The sequence below is a fragment of the Anolis carolinensis genome, chromosome 2 (genome assembly GCF_035594765.1).
Source record: "Anolis carolinensis isolate JA03-04 chromosome 2, rAnoCar3.1.pri, whole genome shotgun sequence".
In the NCBI taxonomy this organism is placed as follows: Eukaryota; Metazoa; Chordata; class Lepidosauria; order Squamata; family Dactyloidae; genus Anolis; species Anolis carolinensis.
The window spans coordinates 87,747,190-87,775,166 of NC_085842.1; the positions used below are offsets into that span (position 1 = coordinate 87,747,190).

Sequence of the window (27,977 nt, forward strand, 5' to 3'; positions counted from 1 at the left end):
TTTGCTCCTGTTCTGTGTATAAAGGACGCATAGTAACTTTTCCAGACAGTTTTCTTACAAAAGAGGTATGGATGTACATGACCTTGAGATCTGTTATTGAATGGCTCACCTGCAGCAGGTAAGGGAATAAGGAAACATAGGGAACCAAGATTACAGTTTCAATATTGCATTTCTTCAAATCTGAGTATCTAATTTGCTTATTATGCAAATTATTATAATTATGCATATTTCTCTAATTTTTGTTTTAGTTATACAAATTCATTTTTTATTCCAGTACATTTTAATTTTTGTACCATTTTTATAGTAGCAACTAATTTAACATAACCAGAACACTGGAACAGGGAGACCCAAATCTCTCCTTGCTTGTGAAATGTAATGTTTGACTTGGGCCATCATCACTACCTTTTGCCACACCTACCTTAAGGTCTTGTTGTGGGGATTAACAGGAAGTAGGGGACATGCAGATTGGGCACGCACATTTAGAATGCTGTATAAATAACAGAACAGCAATAATGTTGTAATTTTGTAATTTATTGACACTTCCAGTGGTATTTTAATTGGAGGTAAAAAAAAAAACATTACCACTGCTTTGTTGCTAATGGCAAAAAAGTACAGATCTATGAAAATGCCTCAGAAAGCCCATGAGAATGACTGCTATTTTATTCACAGGGCAAAATGCAGAGAAAAGTAAGGACAAACAGCAGGAACTGAAAGGAAATTGCATTGTGTGAGTTTCTCCAGGGATACAGCTTAAGTATTTTATTACAACTAGGAAAAAGTTTAGTTTAACATTCTTTCAACTATTTGACTTTTCATTATAATGAATATGCTAACCCATGCTTCTGTATTACAATGTCTATGCCTCTCACTCAGTTATTGCTTGTTGATGTCAACTAAGGTAACAATGCTTGCACTTTGCCCATTTTCCATTCCCTCCTGCCACCTTCGCCATGAGCACAAACACCTGGCCACTCAGGCAATGCTCCATGCCTCTGATGAAGTGGATGCAGTCCACAAAAGCTCATGACAAATCAAATTCATCAGTCAATAAGGTGGAGAAAGGCAGATAATATAGATTAATATTTTGGATGCAAATAACTAACATAATAATAATAATAATAATAATAATAATAATAATAATAATAATACTTCTTTATTTTTCTATCCCGCCACCATCTCCCCGAAGGGACTCGAGGCGGCTAACATGGGGCCAAGCCCAAAGGAAACAGAACATAACAAGTTAAAACAAGCATGAATAATTAAAACAGTATCATCACAGCAGTCAAATAGAATAAACAATTAAATAACTCAATTACAAATTAAAACACAGGATATAGTATAATACCATCACTACTAAATAAGAATGAGGTAATAAAACCAGCATCTTCACTGATGGATCAAAAGGGCTGCTTTCTTTAAAGCTTTGAAAGGTATTCTTTTGTGTGAGAAAAAGTTCCCTTCCAAAGTGATAGCCCTGTTTCTTCCCTCTTTTCCCCACCCCTGCTCCTTTCACTCCCCTTGCAACATCGCAAATGCCCCTTTGCTTCTTTCATGCATTTCGCCACTTCTGTCATTCACTCTCCCTTCCCTCCTCCTTCCTCTCATACCTCCATTCAGTCATTCCTTGTTTCTTGCATTCCACTGGTTACACTGCTCCCATGCCCTCATCCCATCTCATCTCCTTGCAATGCCTCTCTCCCTTGCATTTTGCACTCCATTGCTTGCAGCTCTCCTTCACCTCACTTTTTTTATATATGAAAGGCAGGGCTAAAACTTCTTTTTTTGCAAAGCAATTAAACAGGAGAATGACAACCTTTTGTCTCATCTCTCGATTTCTACAAGAGCTAGAAACTAGCTTTTCCTGATAAAAGCCTGGCATCTAGGCCAGATGATGGCCCAAATAGAGAGAAGGTAACATGCTTAGAATCCAGATAAAACCTGGCCGAATAGGCGGTATGGAATCCTAATCAAGCCTAAGACCTAGAACAAGTGTGGAAATCAGGTGGGGCTGTTGGTATTAATGGACTACAACTCACAGTGTCTCTTACCATAACCTATGCTGGCTAAGGCTGCTGGGAATTGCAATCCTGTAACATTGAAAGGGCTCAGCATCACTGTCTTAGCATAAGAGGAACAATCAAAAGGGGCAGTCTTCCTCAGAACATATGCATTTGGCAGCTGGTTCCAGATGATTTTGAGACAGCTTTTTGGCTCTCAGATGTAATGAAACCCAGAGATTCACATAGGACAAGGAGTGGATAATGTGTCGACCTTTAGATGTTGGACAGGTTTTGATGGTCCATAGCTGATGGTGAGATCCACTGAAGGGACACACACACCCTACTTCTGTTATAAACAAACGAACGGAGGCCCAGTATAATATTAGGCAAGATTACACCAAAAATATCCAACAATCTATTTGCCATTTTGGATTATTTGAGAAGAGCCTTGCTTTGGCCAGTCTCTTGAGTTGCCAATCTTTCAAGAGCATATTCCTGTCAGATACTGGCATACAGTTTATAAGGCAACATGGAACTAGCCTGAAACTATAACTACACAGCTCTTTGCATTAGCAATCTGAACCAGGATGGTGGTGAGGATGTTTGACTGAGAACCACAGTTTTTGCAGGCATGTTTATAATCTTAACGTATTCCATTGGGAGGCAGAAATGAGACACTATAAAGGAGAAAGAGACCAGTCTAATGCCATCAGCCTTGAGGACAAGGAGCACATATTTTGCAGGCATCACCTTATTCCTTCCCTCCCAAATCCCAAGGTACTCAACAAAGATGTCTACTCCTGTACCTGGGTATTTCAGCACACAGTACTCTTGATGAATCTGCCCTGGTGCTCTATCTCATCTTGTTTTTATGTATTTCCTCTCAAAAAGTTTGGTATTGTTTTATTTTCTGTACATTAAAGCCCTCTTGATTTCCTGCTACCTGAAGAGGGGCAGGGAAGGTTTTGGTCTCTTGATTTGAGTATGTGCTGTCTACTGGTAAGCTGCAATACTAAACAAAGGCCAATAGAACAGAAGCCAGAATATTATTTATTTATTTATTTATTTATTATTTACAACATTTCTACCCTGCCCTTCTCACCCTAGGGGACTCAGGGCGGCTTACAACAACTGGCAAAATTCAATGCCAAACAATCAATAAAAACAGCAACACATCTAAAATCATTTACAATAATCCATAAAATACAATAATCAAGCTTAAAGCATATAGTTACTTATTACCATTCTTCCAAGGAACCATTGCACATAAACCTAAGTCCAGACCATGTCAATACAGTACTTATTCATTAAATGCTTGCGCACAAAGCCATGTCTTAACCTTCTTCCTGAAGCCCAGGAGAGTTGGGGCCTGCCGGATGTTACTGGGGAGGGTGTTCCACAGCCGAGGAGCCACCACCGAGAAGGCCCTGTCCCTCATTCCCACCAACCGCGCCTGTGAGGCAGGTGGGACCGAGAGCAGGGCCTCTCCAGACGATCTTAGTGTTCTTGATGGTTCATAGGAAGAGATACGTTTGGACAGGTAAGTTGGACCAGAACTGTTTAGGGCTTTGTAGGTCAAAACCAGCACTTTGAATTGGGCTTAGTAGCATATCGGCAGCCAGTGGAGCTGGCTTAGCAGGGGGGTTGTATGCTCCCTGTATGTTGCCCCATATGGTGGGAAAGGGGGGAAATGCTATGCTAGATAGTTTGTTCCTTGAATACCATAAAGTTCTCTTTCCATTGTTGCTCTATACTCTGATCAGGGCTAAGGATGATGTCCAAATATACTACTTTTTATTTTAAAACTGCTTTATTCACAGTAGGATATCCTAAAGCTCATGTATGTGACTGAATAATTAGTACTTCTTTCTGCACAGGGTACAGTGGACCCCTGACCTCAACGTATAGCCGCTTCTATTGTCAATACGATGAATCATCTTGACCTTAACTACATCTGCCCAGGTTCTCCTGGGAGACTGGCTGAAAAACTGAAAAAGTATAAAAAGAAGACTCATCCTTCCACAACATGGCAGAACATGGATGAAGTACAGAGACCAGGTAAGAGAAACATAATAGGACATAGGCCATTGCATGTGAGAAATTTGCATCATCTTGTCCGAAGTAGTTTATGCAAAACATCCCTGAATTTAACACAGAATAAAAATGTTCAAATAAAACAAAGACAAAACACAGCAGCATTAAAATAAAAGGAAAGTGTATAAACATAGAGACCAAGAGGAAGCATGGCAGACTTGCCTAGAGAATGCATTTCTGTTATGCTGCCATTGAGCTGGACCTATACCTGATGCCCACCTGTCAGCTTTATTAAGAGAGGCTAGAGAACAAAGCCCTGGGTGCTGAGGATCTAAAGGGATGGGCAGGTTTATAATGGCAGAGACAATTTTAAGAAAACCTGCTGTAGCTTCCTTTTTGCATCCAGAGTGCACACTCCAGTCCTGAAGAAATGGGCTTCAATTGTTCCTTCCAGCTTTTTGCGATGATCAGTCTGACTCATCTTTCCTCTTCAGAATTATAACTGCTGGGGAATATCTCAACCCTCAAGGACACTCTAAGGGAGGAAATCAGGCCCATCATATACAGAAATCAGGCCCATTTATTTATTTATTTAAAACATTTATATTCCACCCTTCTCACCCCTAAGGGGACTCAGGGCAGAGCACAATACATATATGGCAAACATTCAATGCCGGAACATAAAATAAACCATAAATATACATAAACACTAAAATCAGTTATCTTCATATTAAAACCAATTTTTAAAACCATCACAAGTCAGCCATACTCATGATATACAAATTTCACCAATATTCTCAAGGAGAATGCAACAAGACCACAGTTTATTAAATCCTACCATATAGATACTCATAAGTTGCTAATAGGGGTAGGGAGAGATCTGTTGACCTCCTCCAGTATAAAAGGCTTTCATGAAAATGTTGTCATACAAGGAATACTAGTTTTGCCTTTCTTTGTTTGTCAGATGGGATCCAGACATAACGTCTGCAGCATTTTAGGACTTTATCACACTAGCCTGCTGTGTTGTAGCAATTTTGTTAATTGAAGCAAATGGAAACATTTCAGTATGGAAACAATCATTTTCACACTTCTCCATGCTGCTTTGGTCCTGTGCTCACTCTTCTGCATCAGATTACTAATTCTGTCTTGTTGCCCTTGTGTGTCTTTTAATTTTTAATATTTTTTACTGTGATTGCACAATTCTGGCAACATGATTAAAAGGAAAAAAAATTAAAAAGAAAATAAAAATGGAATAAAAGCAACCTCATCCTGCTTTGGAATTGTGAGGGGCAGACAAGGGGAATCATGTCCACTCATGCCACATGACTGCTGGAATATTGTAACTGCAGTGGAAGGGACCCATGCAAAGGATCATTAGCTTATCGTAGTGCTGGGGCTTGAGCGCCTCGATGATGCCATGAGCTATACCATGCAGGGCCACCCAAGATGGGAAAGTCATGGCAGAGAGGTCAGACTCAATACGATCCCTGGGGAAGGTAATGGCAACCCACCCCAGTATTCGTGCCATGAAAACTAAATGGATCAGTGCAACCAGAGAAATGTCAGTATACCATCGGAAGATAGGACTCCCTGGTCGGAAGATGGTCAAATGTTACTGGGGAGGAACAGAGTCCAACTTGCCCCAGATGTGATGACGCAGGTAGCTCAAAGCTGAAAGGAAGGCTAACAGCCGACAGTGCTGGAGGTGAATGACAAATCCAGTGTTCTAAAGATCATCACAATATAGGAACCTGGAATGTAAGATTTATGAACCAGGGCAAACTGGATGTGGTTATTGGTAAGATGTCAAGATTAAAGATAGACATTCTGGGAGTCAGTGAACTGAAATGGACTGGAATGGGCCACTTCACAAAAGATGACTACCAGATCTACTACTGTGGACAAGAAGAACACAGAAGAAATGGAGTAGCCTTCATAATTAATAATAAAGTTGCTAAAGCAGTGATTGGATACAATCCAAAAATGATAGGATGATCTTAATTTGAGCTCAAGGCAAGTCGTTTAACATCACAGTGATCCAAATATATGCCCCAACCACAGCTGCTGAAGAAGCAGATCTGTAGCACACCTACTGGATAATACACCAAAAAGAGACATTATTTTCATTACAGGAGATTGGAATACTAAGGTGGGTAGTCAAATGACAACCGGGATCACAGGCAAGCATGGTCTGGGACAACAAAATGAAGCAGGACGTAGGTTGATAGAATTTTGGCAGGAAAACTCACTGTGCATAACAAACACCCTCTTCCAACAACCTAAAAGACGGCTTTATACATGGACTTCACCAGATGGTCAACACCGAAATCAGATTGACTACATCCTTTGCAGCCATAGGTGGCGGGCATCCATCCAGTTGGTGAAAACAAGACCTGGAGCTGACTGTAGTTCAGATCATGAACTTCTTATTGCACAATTTAGAATAAAACTAAAGAGAATGGGGAAAATACACAGACCAATTAGATATGATCTCACAAATATTCCTAGTGAATATGCAGTGGAGGTGAAGAATAGATTCCAGGGACTAGACTTGATAAATAGAGTCCCAGGAGAACTACGGACAGAAGTTCACAACATTGTTCAGGAGGTGGCAACAAAGTACGTCCCAAAGAAAAAGAAAACCCAGAAGGCAAGATGGTTGTCTGCTGAGACACTGGAAGTAGCCCAAGAAAGAAGGAAGGTGAAAGGAAACAGCGATAGGGGGAGATTTGCCCAATTAAATGCACAATTCCAGAGGCTAGTCAGAAGAGACAAGGAACTATTTTTAAACAAGCAATGCATGGAAGTGGAAGAAGACAAGAGAATAGCAAGGACAAGAGATCTCTTCCAGAAAACCAGAAACATAGGAGGTAAATTTCAGGCAAAAATGGGCATGATCAAAAACAAAGATGGCAGGGACCTAACAGAAGCTGAAGAGATCAAGAAAAGGCGGCAAGACTATATAGAAGATCTGCATAGGAAGGATAATAATATAGAGGATAGCTTTGACCGTGTGATGAGTGAATTAGAACCAGACATCCTGAGGAGTGAGGTTGAATGGGCCTTAAGAAGCATTGCTAATAACAAGGCAGCAGGAGACAACAGGATCCCAGCTGAGTTGTTTAAAATATTGGAAGATAATGCTGTCAAGGTGATGCATGCCATATGCCAGCAAATATGAAAAACACAAGAATGACCATCAGATCGGAAAAAAACAATTTATATCCCCATACCCAAAAAGGGAAACGTTAAAGAATGCTCAAACTTCCATACAGTGGCACTTATTTTCCATGCCAGTAAGGTAATGCTCAAGATCCTGCAAGGCAGACTCCAGCAATACATGGAGTGAGAATTGCCAGATGTCCAAACTAGGTTCAGAAAAGGCAGAGGAACGAGAGACCAAATTGCCAATATCTGCTGGATAATGGAGGAAGCCAGGGAGCTTCAGAAAAACATCTATTTCTGCTTTATTGACTATTCTAAAACCTTCGACTGTGTGGATCATAATAAACTGTGGCATGTTCTTGGTGGTATGGGGATACCAAGTCACCTTGTCTGTCTCCTAAGAAATCTGTATAAAGACCAAGTAGCCACAGTAAGAACAGATCACAGAACAACAGACTGGTTCAAGATTGGGAAAGAAGTACAGCAGGGCTGTATACTTTCACCCTACCTATTCAACTTGTACGCAGAATACATCATGTAACATGCGGGGCTTGACAAATCCAAGGATGGAGTTAAAATTGCTGGAAGAAACATTAACAACCTTAGGTATGCAGATGATACCACTTTGATGGCTGAAAGTGAGGAGGAGCTGAGGAGCCTTATCACCAAGGTGAAAGAAGAAAGCGCAAAAGCCCGGCTGCAGTTAGACATCAAGAAAACCAAGATTATGGCAACTAGAATGATGGATAACTGGAAAATAGAGGGAGAAAATGTGGAGGCAGTGACAGACTTTATATTTCTAGGCACGAAGATCACTGAAGATGCAGACTGCAGCCAGGAAATCAGAAGATGTCTACTTCTTGGGAGGAGAGCAATGGCCAACCTCGATAAAATAGTGAAAAGCAGAGACATCACACTGGCAACGAAGGTCCACATAGTGAAAGCAATGGTATTCCCCATAGTAACCTATGGTTGCGAGAGCTGGACCATAAGGAAGGCTGAGCGAAGGAAGATAGACGCTTTTGAACTTTGGTGCTGGAGGAAAATCCTGAGAGTGCCTTGGACCGCAAGAAGATCCAACCAGTCCATCCTCCAGGAAATAATGCCCAACTGCTCAATGGAGAGAAGGATATTAGAGGCAAAGATGAAGTATTTTGGCCACATCATGAGAAGACAGGAAAGCTTGGAAAAGATCATGATACTGGGGAAAATGGAAGGAAAAAAGAAGAAAGGCCGACCAAGGGCGAGATGGATGGATGGTATCCTTGAAGTGACTGGCTTGACCTTGAGGGAACTGGAGGCAGCGACGGCCAACAGGGAGCTCTGGCGTGGACTGGTCCATGAGGTCATGAAGAGTCGGAAATGACTGCGTGAATGAAGAAGAAGAAGAAGAAGTGGAAGGGACCCTTTGCACCAGAGGCAGCATCAAAACAGTAGAGATATTGGGAGCCATTGGCTGGATTTTCTTCTAAATAACAAAAGGTACTCCACTAATGCCTGTCAATCAAATCTTTATTACGGTCATAGACCAGCATAAGGAGATTGGGGTACAGTCTCATAAAAGCATAATACATTAAAATCATTAGAATCTAGCCTAAAAGCTGAAATACAGAGGTATATAAAAAAGCTAAAACACAAAATACTAATTAGAGAATTATAATTTTTTTAAAAAAATAGAAGGAAATGAAAAGAGAAAAGGATCTGGAGGGATGGGTAGGAGCATTCAGAGAATACGAGAGAACATAAGGAGGGAGGAGTAATGACTGAAATGCAAAACAACAACAGGAGAGACATGATACGAGAAGTCTCAGCCAAATATGCTATTATCTTGCTGTAATTTTGATTTATCAGCCTCATATGATAAACTCTTAAAGATTTTGATAGTGGAAAAAGGATTCCCCTTGAAAGGGCTAACAGGATCCACTGAGGATGCTGCACAAACAGTGCTTGTAAGTGTTAATAACCTATCCAAGGTGCTAAACTTATTGTGAGAATAGGGTTCAGCCTTTGGATAGCTCCTTTCAAAATCTGGTCTAAAGGTTAGGATGGACTCACTGTCTCACAGATATGGATCACACCAGCCATCATTGATTCTCTGTGTATCATTAATGGCAGTGTGATAAGTGATAGTTTCTTTATCTACATCATTCTGCGACTTTCAAGAATGCTTTAAAACTTTTCCACTTTTCCACTATACAAATCCAGCATGACTGTACAAACCCCAGCAGGGCTCCCGACCAAATTTATTTGCCATTTTGGACAACGATTGAAGTTTAATTATTCCTTTGCAACAAGTATTCAAAGGCATTCCTTTTTTTGCTGCAAATACATAGCATTGGCAAACTGAGCAAGCAAGCATAGATAATTGCTCAGCTGCCTTTGCCAAGAGCCCCTATACCTATCCTACAGATGATGAAGACATCTGTGAAAAGGGAACAAACAAGGGTGTTGTAAGCATTCAAGCTAGGGGTGCTGGCAAATTTTCTGCTTGAATGCTACTGAACAGGATTGAGGAAAGAAAGGACCTATTTACTTTTAATCCTGTAAGCCACCGCCAACACCATTGCCTCCTGCTTTCTCTGGCCTGGGGCCCAGAAATATACTTAGCACAAGCAGGGAAGAGGCAATGGAGTGATTCCTCAGGCCCTGGCAGAGCGTCTTCTTCCACCAGGGACTGGGATTACAGAACAATGTCCTCCAACATTTCACAGATGACAACTAGGACATGTGTAGCCAAGCAATATTGGAGTGTGGTCAAGATGGAAATATTATTAACGAGGAAGAAGACACAATCTTGACGAAGTTGTGGAAGTTTGTTTTGGCCTGACCCTATTGGGAAGAACAAGATTGTTCCCTTTCCTTTCCTTCCCTTTTTGCTGAGGTAGAGTTCAAAGTACCTTTTCACTTTGAACTCAATTTCTAGTTAATCCAAGATGTAGTGGGGGAGGAGAGAAAAACCAGGAGATTTGAAAAGCAGCTCAAAAAGTGGGATTAATCAGACTGTATCTGCCAAACTGGGATTGTTGGAAAGGAGGCAGTTGTTTAACTTTGTTAAAGTTCTCCATCCCTAATCCGTACCAACATTCACTCAGAAGCAATAAATTGGGCTAAACCCACAAGGAAGGAATTTGATAATGACAGAAGTGCTTGCTAAGTGAAACTTACTAGCAAGCAGAGGTATGAATAAAAGTTAGACTGCAACTCTCAAAATCCCCATTCCTTTGGCTGGGAGATCAGTTTAGAAAGTAGTTTTCTACATCAAACATTACAAAATAGCTGACAACAAGGACATTGTGAAAAAACTCTAAAATCGGGACAGTAAATAAAGATAACACTCAGAAGACAGGGGAATTCCAGGCAAGAAACAATCAGGGCCAGTTAACATCTCCCAACAAAGGATTCCCCCAGGCAGGAAACAGCCAGGCTTTGAAGCTGCCAGGCTATTCCATGCTAATCAAGCTGGCCAATTGCAACATTCACACTTGCCTCAGGCAGACAAGAGTTTCTTTTCTCAACTTGAACATCCCACAGATATATAAACCCCACTTGCCTAGTTTCCAACATCTCACAACCTTTGAGGATGCCTGCCATAGATGTGGATGAAACATCAGGAGAAAATGCTTCTAGAACATGGCCATACAGCTCGGAAAAACTTACAGCAACCCAGTGATTCTAGGCACGAAAGCCTTTGACAACATATTAAGAATTTCTAAGACATCTCTTTTCTTAATTCTTTTATCTAATTGCAGCAAAGCAATGCCAATAGCACTAAAAAGCTTTATTGTGAAGGACACACACTCCAGGAATTTCAACTGATAGACAATAACTGAATAAAAAAAACTTGTTCATAGACTTCTCCAATGAATGAGTGTGCCTTGAGTTTTATGTACATAAAATTACATGTTGTGGAAGTAGTGTTAACAATTTAGATACTGTTTCTTAGTCACTATAACAATGTCAGCCAAACAAAAAGTGCCAATCACATCTGACTCTCAGTAGGCTACTGTTTGCCACTTATTTATTTTTATTGTATGTAAAGCTTTGTATGTCAACTCCTTCATATCTGACTCTTTCAAATCCACATAAGGAGAAGACCACCTACAGTAACCATATACTCCTTTTCTCCTTAGATATGGATCAAACCACCATTATAATTTGTGCTGTACACATACAGAGAGAAAAAAGAAGGTTTTTTTAAAAAAGGATTCACACAATTGGTCTTTCAGGACCTTTTGTCCTCTTTTATGAGGCTTGCACTTGCATAGTTTTATAAATGCCTGCCAGTGCATCTCAGCAGAGGATGTTTGTTGTTTACAGCATAGTAAAGCCCCAAGACACTTGGGCAAATCTCAGGCTCTGAATATCTATGGATTATGATCTTTTATAGGTTTTTAAACAATGCAATTCACATGTATTCGCAAATTCTGTAATTACTGGTAGTGTTCAAGTGAAATACGTATGCATTATGAAAAGATATGGATTGGTTATAGAAAAAGTGCCTTCCTCATTTGTTTCATCCATTATTTTCTCTTCCTTCCCTCATTACTCACTCTCCCTATTTATTACGTAGAGACAAGTTGACCTCATGTTCTCTGACTTCCTTCAGAACCAAAAACTCATGATTTCTCCAACTTATCATGAAGCCTTTCTGATTAAGTTTTTACTTCTTTGGTTTAGTCCCAACAGGATTGCACAATGATGCTATAAGGACATATGAAGAGCTTTGCTGGACCAGACTAAAGGCCTCTCTAGCCCATCATTCTGTTCAGAGAGTGGCCAACCAGGTCATTATAGGAAGAGAGGAAGTTTGGAGAGATGGTAATAGCACCCTCCCAAGAAAAGATGTACCAAGGCAAACTACCATACTTGAGTCAAAGAGCTAATGCCACACCAACAGAATAAGCAAAAGGATATTGAAAAACCTTATAATTAACAAAAATGAAGTTGATAGCATAAGCTTTTGTAGGCTAAAGGCAATTCTACACTGACCACTTGGGTCAGTTTGGGATGAAAGGGGGTTTGCCTGGCTGGCCTTTATGGTATCTTCCCATTTTGATTCTATGATTCTATGGAACTGGTTTGGCAATAACTATTTTCACTGTGCAGATGATTAGACTGTAATTTTTGTAGCAGGTTTGATGGAAGGTGGCCTCAGACTGGTTCCAGAATCCACAATATCCACAGGCTGATAACCACAGAGAATGTGGGTTTCTGCCCTCCTTCATTTCCAGATGAGATGCACACAAGCAATTCTGTGACATATGAGGTGGAAAAAAGATGCGGAAAAGTGACAGCACTGGAGGTAGTCAGTTGCCTTCTGCTGCCCAGCCATGCCTCTGGGGCATTTTGGCAATCCCCACTCCCCCGCATTCTGATTTTTATGATGCTCATCAGGACATTGAAATGTGCTTTGCATTTGCCATGCAATGTGGTTTAGATTTTGCCCACACTGTGTTACATTCAGGGGCTTACTTCAGCGTTTCCTGTGACTTTGCTTGATCTACTTTAATCTCCTTAATGTGTGCTGCAGTGTGTTTTGTAGAATGAGTTATCTAGCTGCTGCAGCTTCAAACTGCATTATATGGTCAGTGTAGATGAGCCCTAAGCCTAATTCCTCAGATGCCATTTAGTCTACAAAAGCTTAGGCTACTAACATATTTTTCTCAGTCTCTAAGGTGCTACAAGAGCCCTTTGTATGCTGATATTCCAGATGGCTGTGGGTGTATTAATGCAGTTAATACTAAGGATACATCTACACTGTAGAATTAATACAGGTTGACACCACTTTAACTGTCATGGCTCAGTGTTGTTGAACCTTGGGAGCTTGGCGATATAGCAGCATTTTTTGGCATAGAAGGCTGAAGACCATATAAAACTACAACTCCCATGAGTCCATAGCATTTAGCCATAGCAATCAAAGTCATGTCAAACTACGTTAATTCTATAGTGTGAATGCACCCTGAGGCATGCAATGGTTTGGTGTCCTCTGCTTTAGATTTATTTTTAACACCTACGGCTTGGGGAGTGTTTTCTTCAGAATAGTGGCATGTACAGTAAATACACTGTTGTGCAAGAACAAAAAATAACACGAAGAAAGCCCCCTAATGCAAACATGATACAAAAACAGGCAGCTCTTTCATGTCCAGGTCAGACAGTATGACCATGGTGACCATGACTGAAGTGTGGAAGATTTTGTTCAAAAATTCTTGAAAGAGCCATAGGTCAGTTTGACCTGCAATTCAGTGTGAAAGTGACTCAGCTTTTTAATAGCAATTGTTTCTTCTTTTAGAGAAGCTGATCTGTGCACAATTTCTTGGAAGAGGGTCCCCTTTCTACTTAGTAAGAAAATTCTGAGGGAAAAGCCGAGCATTAGACAACACACCATGAGCCGAGGTTTGAAAAATTACTTTTATGGACTCCAGCTTCCAGAATCCTGCAGCTAGCATAGCCAGTGTGTTGCAGTCTTCAGAATTAATTTGTCCAAGCTTTCAGTATGGGGTGTAGTAAAACATATAAGAAATAGGGAAATCTATTAGATTTCCATTATCATCATAAATCAAGGATGAGAAATGTGAGGCTCTTCAGACTACAATTCCCAGTTTTCTTCACCATTGGCCATGCTGTCTACAGCTGGACAGAGGTCCTGGGCAAGAAATCTAAAGGGTCCTATGATTCCCTCCCCTGCCATAAAATCTGCCCCAGTGTATACATTAACACTCATCACAAACTTTGAGATAACTCAGGCATTTGAATAAAATAAACTAAAGGGCCAGAGTATCAGAACAGTACCATATACAATAAATAAACTCTAGCTGGACTTTTGTCATAAATCAGTAATGATTCCCTGCTTGTTAGAATGAAAGCATCGGGGCTGTGTTACAGCAACAAGTATACCCAATCTGTTCCCAGCTGATAAATATTGAAAGGGAAGACTTCCCACAGGGAAAGTCTCCCTTAAGACAAGTGGCTGAGTCATGATATCGTGCACATGGGCTCACGATGCCCCCATTTTCACAGTCCTTCAATCAATGTTAAGGTGTTCGTGTTATGTCAGAACACACTACTTGGTTCTCATTTGCCCATTCCAATTATGTGGGTGGCTTTTGCTGAAGGATTATGGTTGCCACTTCTGTCCATTTTCCCTGCTGCGAGGCACTAGGCATTTATAGATGGATGACTGGCAGGTTCTGGCACTGTTACTAAGCAACCCAAGCCAGGGTTGAAATAAAGTGGGCTTGTTTTCAGAATGGGAATACCCGTCTGATGGATGACTGCCTCTTTGCCATCTTGCTTTCACTGCAGAAAGTTTTTTTTTTTTTTTTAACGGAGGTGAAAAATGATCATGTCATAGTCCACCTTTGCTCTTCTTAACTCTAATGTGATGTCTGCTTCCACTATACTTATACCACAGAGAAATCTTCCCTTTGGCTTCAGTTGGAGCATTACAAATCCTTGTAGTCTGAGAGATTTAGTGGGAAGACCAATGTTGAGAAAGAAGAACAGAAAAGGCAAGGTGCTGAGTGATCAACTGCACAGTCTTGGGAGCAACAAACTGAAGTGGGTGCATTCAATCTAATGCCTAACTGGGTTTAATGCTTGTTGTTCCATTGCAGAACTTGGCAAAGGTGCAAGAACCACCCTTACCACCCTTCTCAAGGTGCCCCTGATGCTTGGCTTTTTGTACCTGTTTGTGTGCTCCCTTGATGTACTGAGCTCCGCATTTCAACTGGCAGGAGGTGAGAGTTGTGTTGGAGATTCGCCTGCCTATATAAACTGCTTTCTTTTAATTTTATCCTGTCTCCAATTGCAAAAATAGAGTATCCTTCCTTTTAGTCTTACTAATCCCACTTTCATGTAGTTACCGTGGATCCTTCTAGGCCCACCTTGTTATGAAAGAAAGCAAGGCCAAAGCAGGTTCCTTTCCTCCATATGTCACTTGCCTGCTGGATAGAAAGTCTAAAATACTCATCAAAATCTCTTTTCAAAACAAAGATATTTTATTTATCACAGGGGCAGCTAAAAAGAGAGCCTTTCAGACAGGGAATATTCTGAAGCAGCTGCACTGCTTTATAGCAGTGATTTTGACAGGCTAATGATGGGAATTATAATTTCTGCCTTTTACAAGTTCAGGACGCAAAGCAGCTTGCAACAGTGAAAATAAAACTTTTTTTAAAATCACAGCATGCAAAAGTTAAGAAGCAAAATACAGCCCTCCAGATGTTGTTGGGCTGCAGCTCCCATCAATCTTAGTTAACATAGTGAAGGATGAGGAATGCCAGAAGTTGCAACTCTGACACTTTTTGTCACCCTTCAGTTATCACTAGTGACCAATGATGGTAAGGGGAATATGCTTGAACAGTTTCTGTCCTTTCTTTCTTGAAAAGGACCTGAAATTCCCATATCTCTCTCTTTTCTCATGTTAGAAAAACAGTGTAGAAAAGATGAGTCTCATTGGGAAGAAGAAAGAGAAGTCAGGTCATACAGCTTGCTTGCTGATTTTTATTTATATATATTGTTTATTTGTTTATTCTGCCCTCTTTTTGGGAGTCTCGGTGTTCTGTATAGTAAAATCAATTTGAACCCCTTGAAACATTTTAAAATAATAAATACATTTACAGGCTAAAAGTATACAGTGTTAATGCATTTAGTACTTAAATTGAGACTGTTTACAAGCTGTTAAACCCATGTGATTGTCCAGGTAAAGTAGCGGGGGACATTTTCAAGGACAACGCTATCCTCGCCAACCCCGTGGCGGGGCTCGTGGTGGGAATCCTTGCCACTGTCCTGGTCCAGAGTTCCAGCACCTCCAGCTCGATTGTCGTCAGCATGGTTGCCTCCGGGCGTGAGTATTGGCTGGACAGGAAGAAAAGTCCAACAGGAGGGATGGGGTGGGATAGCATGAGTGGCCGGATGGAATGGAGCAGAAATGAAGGGATCTTTCAGACAGAATAAATGTTGGTTGTGTAGGTTGAGCATCCCTTGCCTGGAATTCCAGAATACTCCAAAATCTGAAATTATCCACATGGGTGGCTAAGAATGTACCACCTTTATTTTTTGCTAGTTCAAAGTACACTAACTTTATTTCCTGCACTAAGTTATAATATGGCTCAGGAGTGAAATGAGGACTAAAGGAGGAACTCGTCTAGATGAAAGTGTTGAATTTTGAGCAATGCTGTGAGAGAATCTGCAAACTGAGTAGGTTAATGGAACTTTAAGTCACTGAATTCATGTATCTGGAAAGGCAGCTGGATCAGACTGGGCATTCCTTCTGGTAATTGGCCAAACCCACACCCAGCAAAGTTAAAGGGACAACAGAGAGTGCTGAACAAGTACTCTTTGACCAATTTATTCCTCTTCTGCACAGAAAGCTCTGTGCTTTGACACACCATAATCTCTTTAACCACTGGCACTCTGGAGTCCACATAGATTCCAGGACGCAGCTCCAGCCTCCACTGAGATCATCTCAATTCAGGATGCGCTTGCCTCCTTCTTGTAGATTCTAGATAGAGGCATTTGAAAATAAAATGTGTTTTGAGATCCACATCCAGCAACCAAACCCGGGGCTTCGGTTTACACAGTTACATTTGCCTCTAGATGAGAATAGTTGAACAAGTGCTGCTGCCATGTTAAATTCAAACATGACTTCTAGACACTGGATTTTTTTTTTCATTTTCATATTTCATGTAAGCACAATAAACTGCCTGCTGATGAGGAAAAAAACACATGAAAATAAATGAAATAAATGAATTTTGTGTTTAGACTTGGGTACCACCTCCAAGATATTTTATTATGTATATATATAGAAAGGCAAGTATTCCAAAATTTGAGAAAAAATCCCAAATCCAAAATATTTCTGTTCCCAAGCATTTCAGATTAGAGCCATGTAAGCTGTATTTTATTTGAATAAGCAGAGAGCATCCAATGTCAATTCCTGGCATAAGCAGACACATTTTATTCCCTTCCAGAATCCCTCTCCCCCCCCCCCCCCACAGTCTGTGATATATTGAAAAAATAAGCCCTTATTGACATGTGTGGTTCAATACTACATGGTTTTTCAAATACACAGTTTCTACATAGATATTGGCTTCAATGTTCACTGGGGTGAAGAACCAGGCCTTCCAGGAGAACAAGCTCTATGAGGAACGGCTTAAAGAACTAGGCATGTTTAGCCTGCAGAAGAGAAGGCTGAGATGAGGCATGATAGCCACGCATAAATATGTGAGGGGAAGTCATAGGGAGGAGGGAGCAAGCTTTTTTTTCTTCTGCCCTGGAGACTAGGACATGGAACAATGGCTTCAAACTACAGGAAAGGAGATTTCACTTGATCATTAGGAAGAACTTCCTCACTGTGAGAGAGAGCTGTTCAGCAGTGGAACTCTCTGCGCCGGACTGTGGTGGAACCTCCTTCTTTGGAGGCTTTTTAACTGAGGCTGGATGGCCATCTGTCAGGGGTGCTTTGAATGCAATTTTCCTGCTTCTTGGCAGGGAGTTGGACTAGATGGCCTGTGAGGTCTCTTCCAACTCTATGATTCTATGATTCTATGTTTTGGCCTAAAATGGCTATCCAGCTGAAACAAATAATTGTGGAAATCATAGTCCAAAACATCAGGAGAGAAAATGTCTCCCTACCTTGCAGTGAAGATACAATTATTGCTTTCGACTGAAATTCCAGCCTTATAATATCTCCAGATGGCACGTGGAGCTGGAATGAACCTGAAATGGAGCGGAAAGTCAAGAAGGCAAAAGGACAGCAAACAATAAGTTTGAACAAAGGATCCACCAGGACTCTGCACTGTTTTCAGTCCTTCTAACTTACAATACTGATTGTGATGGATAAAGTTTATTTCAAGCATCAGTATTTCGTAGATCTTCAGAGTTATGCAGACAATCATAGAACAATAGAGTTGGAAGAGACCAAATGGCCCATCAAGTCCAACCCCTTGCCATGCAGGAAAAGAACAATCAATGATAAAGTGCACATGAACAAAACTGTTTTTCTATTTCTCATGCATACATGGCAATCCTTATCTGAAGTCTGTATGACCAGTACAGCATGCAGCAAGAGATCGTTTAAGATGATTCTGAGAATCTGGTATGGTATGCCTTAATCTTTGGTTATCGGCCCCCTAGCACGTGATATTTCAGTTGCAACATTTGTATCATAGCACAAATGACAGAACTCAGCAAACAATACAGGCCACAGGGAAACGTCAATTATTGTCAAAATAGAGTTGACCAGGCTCATTAAAACAGATTAACTTGTAGTTTGCCATTCTCTTTTGATATAACGCTTAAGATATAGAACATATATTTAGCAAGATCTGTATTCCTAGTTGTATTCATGAAATATCTTTGAATATAACTGGAGAATGTTGTGTGGGATACCTGATGAGTACTAAGTGGTTGTTAAGCACAGGATGAAAGAGAGAAAACACCTGAAAAAACTGTCTGAACTTTCATTGTGTTTCTGGTGCTCCAGATTACAGAAAGACTGTTTCCACACATGCACTCACATGTGTGTTTTCTCTGATCAAAATGTTTCATGAAACCACACCTGGAGGCAATATTTGAACATTCAACATTTACCTCTTGCTCTTTACTTTTTAGTGCTGGATGTAGCTTCTGCCATCCCCATCATCATGGGTTCTAACATCGGTACCTCAGTCACCAATACCATTGTGGCACTGATGCAAGCCAGTGACAGAAATGATTTTAAGAGGTGAGCATTATACTCGTATTTGAAGGGTGCACTGAGTGGGGTTTGAAAATTGGAAATAGCACGGTTGGAATGGGGGTAGCCTACATTCATGCATTGGGTTACAGAGAAAGGTTGTTGTGCAGTTATGCAACCAACATAGTGGACAGAAACCAGAAGTCAGAGGGTGGAAGGCACTCAGGAAACTCTAAGATGTTGGAAGTAGACCCATATCCCCAACTACTTCTCAATTGTCAATGCTTTGTGTCATGAATTTTGATGGTAGTGGTTCCTGGATCCTATAGGAACTGGGGGAGCAGGTCCATCTTAAATGGAGGGTAATTTATCCCTTTAGCAAGGCAATGCAAATGGACAAAAGTGTTAGGGATTCCTCTTCTTCAGAAGAGGAAGGGGAGCAGGAAAGTGCTCATGAATCTGAGAGTGAGTTGGAATCTGAGGAGGAGCCTTTGCAAGTACCCACTTTTCAGGAGAGGTGAAAGGAAACAGAGCAGAGACGTCTTTCAGCTAGAATAGCTGCCAGAAATGCAGCTGAGTAATTAGGAACTGCCCTAGCAGCTGGGAGGAGACTCAGAGCTATAAAGAAGGAGCAGGTGCAGCCAGCTCTTGCTGGTAACAAACTGACTCTAATGCCTTCGCTCCCGGTGTACCTGCTCCAAGTCTGCATCTGGATTTATTGCTGTTTCTTTGTTTGAAGTAAGACTGCTATTTGATTTGGGACTGTATCAGAGACTGCGAACTGCATTTTCCCTAAGACTTCCTTGCTTCCTTTTGCATTATTCCACTGAGTGTGCTGTATTTTATGTTTTGCTGTAGTAAAGCAGTTTTCATTTACTTACCACAGTGTCTTAAGGCTGTTCTTGAAAGACAAAACAGGACAAAAAGTGAGGTGGGATAGAAGTGCATAAGAAATTTATATGCAGTGACTGGTGGGGTGGCTGATATTTTGGAGATTGCCAGGCTGACCTGGCCGTTTCTCTTCCCATGCCATAACGCCTACATCTCATGGCTTCTCTACAGGGCCTTTGCGGGGGCCACTGTTCATGACTGCTTCAACTGGTTGTCAGTGCTGGTTTTGCTGCCGCTTGAGGTGACCACCAGCTATTTGTACCGAACTACCAAGGCTGCTGTAGAGGCCCTCAAGTTCCGTGTTGGACAGGATGCTCCAGAGCTCCTGAAAGTAATCACAGAGCCCTTCACTAGCCTTATTATTCAGGTATGTGCTACAGAATGACAAGTGTGACCACTTAGTTCTGGCAGTGGGTGGAAAATCTAGGCAGTCCCTTCCTGTGGTTGACATCCTGGTGAAGGGCCCAAATTCCATTTCACAATCACAGCTACTCCTTTGTCTGCCGAGGACTAAAATTAAAATGTCATGATTTCTTCTGTTGTCCTCAGCTTGTTTCAGGGCTGACAACCTAGAAAATATAGCAGAGAGTTCCCAGACAACAAAGAGGCCAAGTTTTGAGCCAAACATAGTCTAGGTCAGTGGTTCTCAACATGTGGGTCCCCAGATGTTTTGGCCTACAACTCTCAGAAATCCCAGCCAGTTTACCAGCTGTTGGGATTTCTGGGAGTTGAAGGTCAAAACATCTGGGGACCCAGAACCACTGCTCTAGGTGATCCAAGGAAAAGTGATATTTTTAGATGTATGAACTTAACTACTTTTCAGGGTATTACTCGTACAATATGCTACAAATGCTCACAACACTGAGATATTGGGAATTCATAATGCAATAGGAGACTGTGATGGGGGAAAGCGTTGCTAAAGCAGATATCTTAGAATCTAACCCAACCCTTAGTTTTAGGATAATATATAGTATCTCTGGCCTAGGATTTATTTAGAGAAGATGATTTCCCTGACACCCTAGGCGGGGGGGGGGGGGGGTCTTCTTTTCCTCCATCCCTGTGAAAGTCTTTGGTGTCTGTATTTTCCATCTCTGACAGGGGTTACATGACCCGCACCTTCCTTTGTTTCCTACAGTTGGATAAGTCAGTAATCACAGGCATCGCCACAGGCAATGACAGCTTGTACAACCAGAGTCTGATCCAAGTGTGGTGTGAAACACCATCCAGGCAGGTGAGAGTTCTGCCAGGAGAGACAGCAGGGGTGGAGAGGGGGGGAGAGATGCTGAGTGAACTATGCTATTGGGCTGCATTTAGTTGTACTGTCATTTTTGACCACCTTGTTTTGCAATTTCCTCAGCTCCACGACATCTTGTGTAGAAACAGTTTCCCACTTCATGTGATGTTCTGCCAGTCTTAGCAATTATTTCCAATAGCCATCAGGTAGATATTTGAAATCAGGTCCTGCGATCTTCTCCAAGATTCCAAGTCCTACTCTTTAAAAATACATTTTTGATAGATTTTACTTTCCTTTCATTAACCTACTTGTGTATGGATAAGGAGAAAAGATGGAAACAGCAAGGACATAAGAGGAGAGAGTAACAAATATAAGGTGAAATCATGTGCACAACCTGAAAAGGTTAGGGGACTGCAATTCCCCTTGTTCCTAGTCCCCATATAGCCAAGAAGGGTAACGGTTTTTGCCTATATTGTGACCTCTCCCAAAACAATTGAACTACAATAGAAACAATATCTGATTCAAAATGTATACTTGTGACTCTACCATCATCATGTTTCTTCTCTTGTATGGTTTTAAAACATCTTTTGCCTGATGAAGAAGCCCAAGGAGCTTTGAAAAAATGTGTGATGTATTTGTACATTTTGATTGGTAAATAAAGGTTTCACTTTTTTGTGGGTTTTGTTTTAAATGTCTTTCTAGTGGCTTTACCGACTTTTTCACTTTTGTGCTTTCCTTCATCTCTATAGGTTTCTTCCAATGACAATAGAGGAGGACTCCCAAATTGCAGCTCCCTTGTTCCATGCCACTTGGGAAGTTCTGGCAACCTCAGCAGTGCCATGAAGCAGAAATGTAAGACTTACCTTTAGGCAGCAGACTTTTGTGAGGACTGCCAGCTAGAAATGGGTCCCACATAAGCAATTTAGAAGTTAGGATGGATAAAAGGAACAGAGTAAGTCCCAACACGTTCTCTGCCTTGATGTGCTCTGTTCTTTCAATCAGGCAACCACCTCTTTGTGGACTCTTCTCTGCCGGACTTGGCTGTTGGGCTCCTGCTGCTGGCTGGGTCACTGATCATGTTGTGCACCTGTCTCATCATGTTGGTTAAACTACTCAACTCTGTGCTCAAAGGACAGGTAGCCAGAGCTATCCAGAAGGTCATCAACACAGGTAGGACTCCAAGTCTTCCCCTCGTCCATCCATCCCCCGTCCCCCCATCGTCCTACAAAGGGGCTGTGGTTTTGCTTCTTGGCCTCTCCTATGGCAGAATCCATGTGTGGAAATCAGTCTTGCCTCCCTGAGCAGATCTGCCATCCCCATTTGGCTGGGTCACTGGATACTTTGCCATGCTTGTCGGTGCTGGAATGACCTTTGTGGTACAGAGCAGTTCCGTCTTCACATCGGCAATCACGCCACTCATTGGTGAGTCTGCTATTACTCCCCTTTCTTAAAGAAAGAGATACCCAGAGACAAAGGCAAGTAGAAGCAGTGCTTGGAACAAAGTAACAAGTAGTTGCAGTTACAGTACTTGTAAACAGTTAGATATTCTCTTCACTCTCCAACAAGGGCATAATGAAGCCCAAATGTTAAAAGCAGATGCAAAGGGTGGGAAAAACTTTATCTTGCTGTAATCAGTAAACTAGTATATTTTCAATTTTGTAAAAAATAGCAGAGGTGTTATGAGGAGCCCCCAATGGCGCAACAGGTTAAACCACTGAGCTGCTGAACTTGCTGACCGAAAGGTTGGCAGTTCGAATCCGGAGATTGGGGTGCCCTCCCACTGTTAGCCCCAGCTTCTGCCAACCTAGCAATTTGAAAACATGCAATCAATAGGTACTGCTCCAGCGGGAAGGTAATGGCGTCATGCCAGCCACGTGACCTTGGAGGTGTCTATGGACATCACCAGCTCTTCAGCTTAGAAATGGAGATGAGCACCAATCCCCAGAGTCGGATATGACTAGACTTGATGTCAGGGGAACACCTTTAATTTTATCTATCAATCTTTTGTCCCTCTGCAGACGATCATAGTAATCAAGTACTGAACTTTCTTAACCATTACTTTCCCCGTTCCACAGTAACCCATTTTCCCCAACTCTGGCACTCAAGGTTGCCGACAAAAATGAAAACAGATAGAGATAGAAGTTCACATCACTAATACATTAGTCCTGATCTTATTACAGGGGTTAGGGGTGAAAGATAATTCTGTGGTCAACTTCTGCCAAGCACTGGCCATAGAATCACGCAGGTGGGCCTGAAGATTCCTAGAGGAGGGTTCCTCTAGGAATCTCCTGGTCCTACATATCAACTCTATGGTTAATTTCCATTGGAGGATCTAGACATTCACAGAGAGAACATTAATAAAACCTGTGAATAATTAAATTCACAAAAGTTAAATTTGAAAAAGTAGGAGCTGAGTACATAAAAAGTTAAAATATATGTGAGCTATCAATAAAGTCAACTTAAAGCATATCCATTGGGAAAGCAATAAATACGAAAAATACAGCACATTATTTCCTCATAAGCAGTCGTACTCAATGATCTGTTGCCAGAAGTACACAATGGAAGGAAGAGAATTCCAGAGCCTGTAACAAGTATCAGAGAAAAATATTTTTAAAGGAGGTTTCAAAGTTCTAGATGCAAGTGCATGTGTAGTATGTTTGCCTGTGCAACAGAAAACTAAAAACTCCTATTCTTTACTCATCACATGAAGAGGAACCAACCGTGACTCCCAGAGCTTTCAGTTTTACCTCCCCAATTCAGTGTGATATGAAGGGGGACATGGGTCTTGAGATTTTTGCTTGTCTGGCAATGAACATTAAGGGGAAGCATAGCTCTTCCTAAGAGTCCCGAGGCACAGGATGTAAAAGTGCTCCCTATCTCAAAAGGCTCTGATTAGGTTTGGAGCTTGGAAAACTCACTTTTTTGAACAGTAACCCATAGCATGTCCAGAGAGCATAGTTACAGTGTACTCAAGATATTTAAAAAGCTTTGGTGATGGTGGTGTGTATATGTGTGCTGTGGAGAAACAATATGCGGTTTTCCTGACTGCTGTCTCTCATTCTCTGTGGGACAGGCCTTGGGGTCATTAGCCTGGAACGTGCCTATCCACTCACTCTGGGTTCAAACATGGGAACAACAACTACTGCTATCCTAGCTGCCTTAGCCAGTCCAGGAGAGAAACTGGCCAGCGCTTTTCAGGTGAGCAAATAAATGGCTTCTGCCTGTTCTGCTGAAATAGGCTTACCTTTTGAAACTAATCCTTCCAGACTAAAGATAGAAGCAAGTGCACATAATGAATGCCACCAAACAATGTGTTAAACAAATTACACTATGTAACAAAATTTGAAAAAATTGAAAGTGTTATTCCTGTTTAATTGTGTGGAAAGTCATTGCTATACTCCAGAAACATTTGTTTTTGTGGCTGTCACAAACTGTGTTGAATTGGTTGAGACTCAGTGAGATGCTCATTGAAAAACTATAGCAAAATGTGCTGCGGGATGTCCCGCAAAAACAAAGTTTTTGCAGTTTAATAATCTTTTTCCATAATCTCTTAATAATCTCTTTCTTCGGAGTGAAGAAGTTTCAAAAAGAAAAAGAGGGAAAGGGCATATGACACCCTTTGATATGCCCTACTCCAAGTATGTCTTAGGAACCATTCCAGATATTTTAGATATTAACATTGATGGTCCTTCACCAGCATCTTTACTGGATGATGCTGATGGGAGCTGCAGTCCAACAATATCTGGAGGGACGGGTGGGTATGTTTCTTATCACTGCTCCTATGGCTCTCAGCCTGGTGAGATATTTGTTCCCCTTATGAGGTGTTTGCTATGCTTTTGGTTTCCCTCTTTAGATTGCTCTCTGCCATTTCTTCTTCAACCTCTCTGGGATCTTGCTGTGGTATCCTCTGCCCTGCAGCCGCCTCCCCATCCAAATGGCCAGAGGGCTCGGAGAACAGACCGCCAAATACCGCTGGTTCGCAGTCTTCTACCTGATCATCTGTTTCCTGTTGTTCCCATCACTGGTGTTTGGACTCTCTTTGGCTGGATGGCATGTCCTGGTGGGCGTGGGAGCCCCCTTCTTGAGCCTTCTGGCTTGTGTGGCCTTTATCAACTTCATGCAGTCACGAAACCCTAGCCGACTGCCTCGGTGGCTTCAGAGCTGGGACTTCCTGCCCTTCTGGCTACGCTCCTTGCAACCCATGGATGGGCTGATCACCAGGACCATGCGGTGCTGCACTGTTTGTTGTTCATACAGCCGAGAGAAACACAGTGCTACATCTCCCCAGATGAAAGCCAAATTGGGCCTGTGTAATCCTTCACTCAGCTTCTTGGGGGAATTATCTCTCCCACCGAAACCCTCATCCTGTGTGAATTCACAGCCAACACAGAGAGCTACCTACCTGTAAACTGGGCAGGAATACAGTTCCCATTGCTGCCTACAAAAAGAGGATGCTCAGCAGAAAGAATGATAGAGCTTGACTTCAGAAGGCAAGATAGTACATCTGCATTGTGTATGAGACGTTCTGTATGTGGTGAGTCTGAATGTTTGGTGTTATTTGTATCACTGCCACGTGTGCCTCTATGTGCTGGCCACTTCATGTTCACCTGCTGTTCTGTGTGATTTTGCGTGGGATGCATAGTTTAGCCTGCAACTGCAAACAATTCTCACTGTGCATATCTGTGTGTATGGTGTGCATCAATGAACAAGTGTAAAATCATATCTCAAAGTAAGCCATGTTTGTGTGCAGTGTACTGGATACTTGCCTTGAGCATGCGATGAAATCTGAGCAATATCCGAGCTCCCATGGAGGCAGCAGGAAAGTTATTCCTGCAAAAGTACTGGTGATTCTCCAGTGTGGCATTTTACAAGTTACGTAACCGTTTTGAGACATTAAACATAATTAAATAGTGTTGCTTGAAGGGTATTTCCCATTGCTCTGGTATGACAAAAGGACAGAGCTGGAATTCCTATGGTGCTCTAGAAATTCCCATACTGCCTGGTGCTGATTGGAAGTCTACAGGTTTCTGCCTCTGCAGTATGGTGTTGATAGCCTCCTGCCTCAAAGGTTCAGAATTCTCTAAGGGGCAGAATATCATAGCTGCTGGGATCATAATTCCTCATCTGTCACTTAGTAGTCTAGGAACTTCTTTGCAGCAAATATATTTACTAAGGTATTTGTTGTAATTACTTAAGTAATTGTTTGCCATCTCTTTGTTCACACTGGTTTTATTTTTACAGCAGTGGTTCCCAACCTTTGGGCCTCCAGGTATTTTGGACTTCAGCTCCCAGAAATCCCAGCTAGCTTACCAGCTGTCGGGAACTGTGGGAGCTGAAGTCCAAAACACCTGGAGGCCAAAGCTTGGGAACCACTGTTCTACAGGATAGGTGTGAGGGGTCATTTTCAAGGTGAAGCTGTCATTAAAATAGCAGCAGAATCTGAGAAATGGCTACATGGTGTTTGTTTATTTCTATGTGTCTTTTGATATGAGATTTTTCTCATTCATATAAACTGGATAACAGATGATCATATACAAATGAAAATTCAAATTCTGAAGTACCTAATTATTTCTAAAGTTTAGTATACATTATCTCTTTTTCCACCCCCATCTGAGCCAAAGTAAAGCAGAGTATTAGAGTGCTGATAAACAGCTAGGAGCCATTCTTACCTAATTAAAATGTGTCTTCATTTTAAAAAAGAGAAATTTCCTACATATTTTTAGAACACAGGTAGCCGTGTTTTATTAAAGAGAATTCAAGCATCTTAGGAGATGCTCTTTTGGGGAATGAACGTGATGCAGTGGCAGGTTCTCCATGGAAGGCTGTCATGTAAGAGCATCATTAAAATCTTCCCTTGAGCTCTGATTGCTATATTATTTTTGGAGAATGGGTGGATATTAGCAATGTTTATTAATTGTTTCTCAAGATGCTTATAATTAATTATTTTTGACACATATAATAAAAATATTTTCTCGGAAGATTCATAACTGATTATAGGTCCAGGTGTCTTAGCTGTATAGAACAACAGGAAGACTGTTCTCAATTTCCTTTAATATATATGGCAATGGGTAAGTATGTGCAGCTGAACTGAGCCAAAATCTGAGACATGGGATGACCCCCTCGTGATGTCACAAAAGACAGTTCCAGTGGTGTGAGAAGAGACAGACCCTGAAGACACCATTAAGCGTGCTACCAAAAGCATCAACAACAGAGTATGTCATTTAAACAAAAAACACCAGGTCTAACAAATGAAGGAAAACAGGGTTGCTGTGAGTTTTCCGGGCTCTGTGGCCATGTTCCAGAAGCGTTCACACATCTATGGCAGGTATCCTCAGAGGTTGTGAGGTCTGTTGGAAACTAGGCAAGGAAGGTTCATATATCTGAATATATATACATAAAGGAAAATATATATAGATATATGCACACACTTTTCAAGGCAGCATCTCACCTTGCAATTCTCACCCTGCAAGATAAGAATTCGGTACTCACAAGTCATAGAGAGGCTATGCTGGAATTAGCCAGATCTGTTGACTCAAGTACTCACTTCTCCAAGAGACATTAGTGCATGGGCTTGCTACTTGTGGCGGGACTGCAGCCCTCCTCTGCCCTGGCTACCATAGCAAATGTTTATGGATCATGGGATTTACAAGACAGCATCATCTGGAGCACACTATTTGCTGCTACATTTGACACAGCAGTATTTTGTTTTCTTGTAGGCTCGTGATATCCCAACGTTGTGATGCTATTCTGGGCAAATTAATATTTCATGTGAATATATAAATAATTCTGTGAGATCTTCTATGTGCTTTCCTGTCTAGCTGGAAATATGGAACAAAGGTGCTAATTCGCACACTGGCAATGCAGCGCCTGCAGCTTGCCTTTTTATACCGCCACACCCTTCCACAACGCTGGCTGCACCGCGTGTTACGATGTGTTAACCCAATTCCTCCTTTGAAGCTGGTTAACACTTCAGCACAAGACG

At 41.5% G+C, this 27,977-nt stretch overlaps 1 protein-coding gene across 3 annotated transcripts; it reads left to right on the forward strand.

The window, feature by feature from the left end:
* slc34a1 (solute carrier family 34 member 1) lies at positions 1 to 26,973 on the forward strand. Of its 3 annotated transcripts, XM_062970167.1 has the most exons (14): positions 17 to 118; positions 670 to 727; positions 3,878 to 4,058; positions 13,489 to 13,592; positions 14,813 to 14,935; positions 15,898 to 16,041; positions 18,807 to 18,918; positions 19,933 to 20,128; positions 20,897 to 20,992; positions 21,745 to 21,847; positions 21,998 to 22,165; positions 22,301 to 22,417; positions 24,069 to 24,193; positions 24,849 to 26,973. In XM_062970167.1, the coding sequence occupies exons 4-14, from the start codon at positions 13,583 to 13,585 to the stop codon at positions 25,401 to 25,403; spliced, it is 1,749 nt and encodes a 582-aa protein (XP_062826237.1). In that variant the 5' UTR covers positions 17 to 118; positions 670 to 727; positions 3,878 to 4,058; positions 13,489 to 13,582; the 3' UTR covers positions 25,404 to 26,973. The 3 variants fall into 3 exon arrangements, with proteins under 3 accessions (XP_008103182.2, XP_062826237.1, XP_008103181.2); XM_008104974.3 differs by lacking the exon at positions 13,489 to 13,592; XM_008104975.3 differs by lacking the exons at positions 670 to 727; positions 13,489 to 13,592 and having other exon boundaries at positions 1 to 118.
* Positions 26,974 to 27,977: the final 1,004 nt, after the last annotated feature.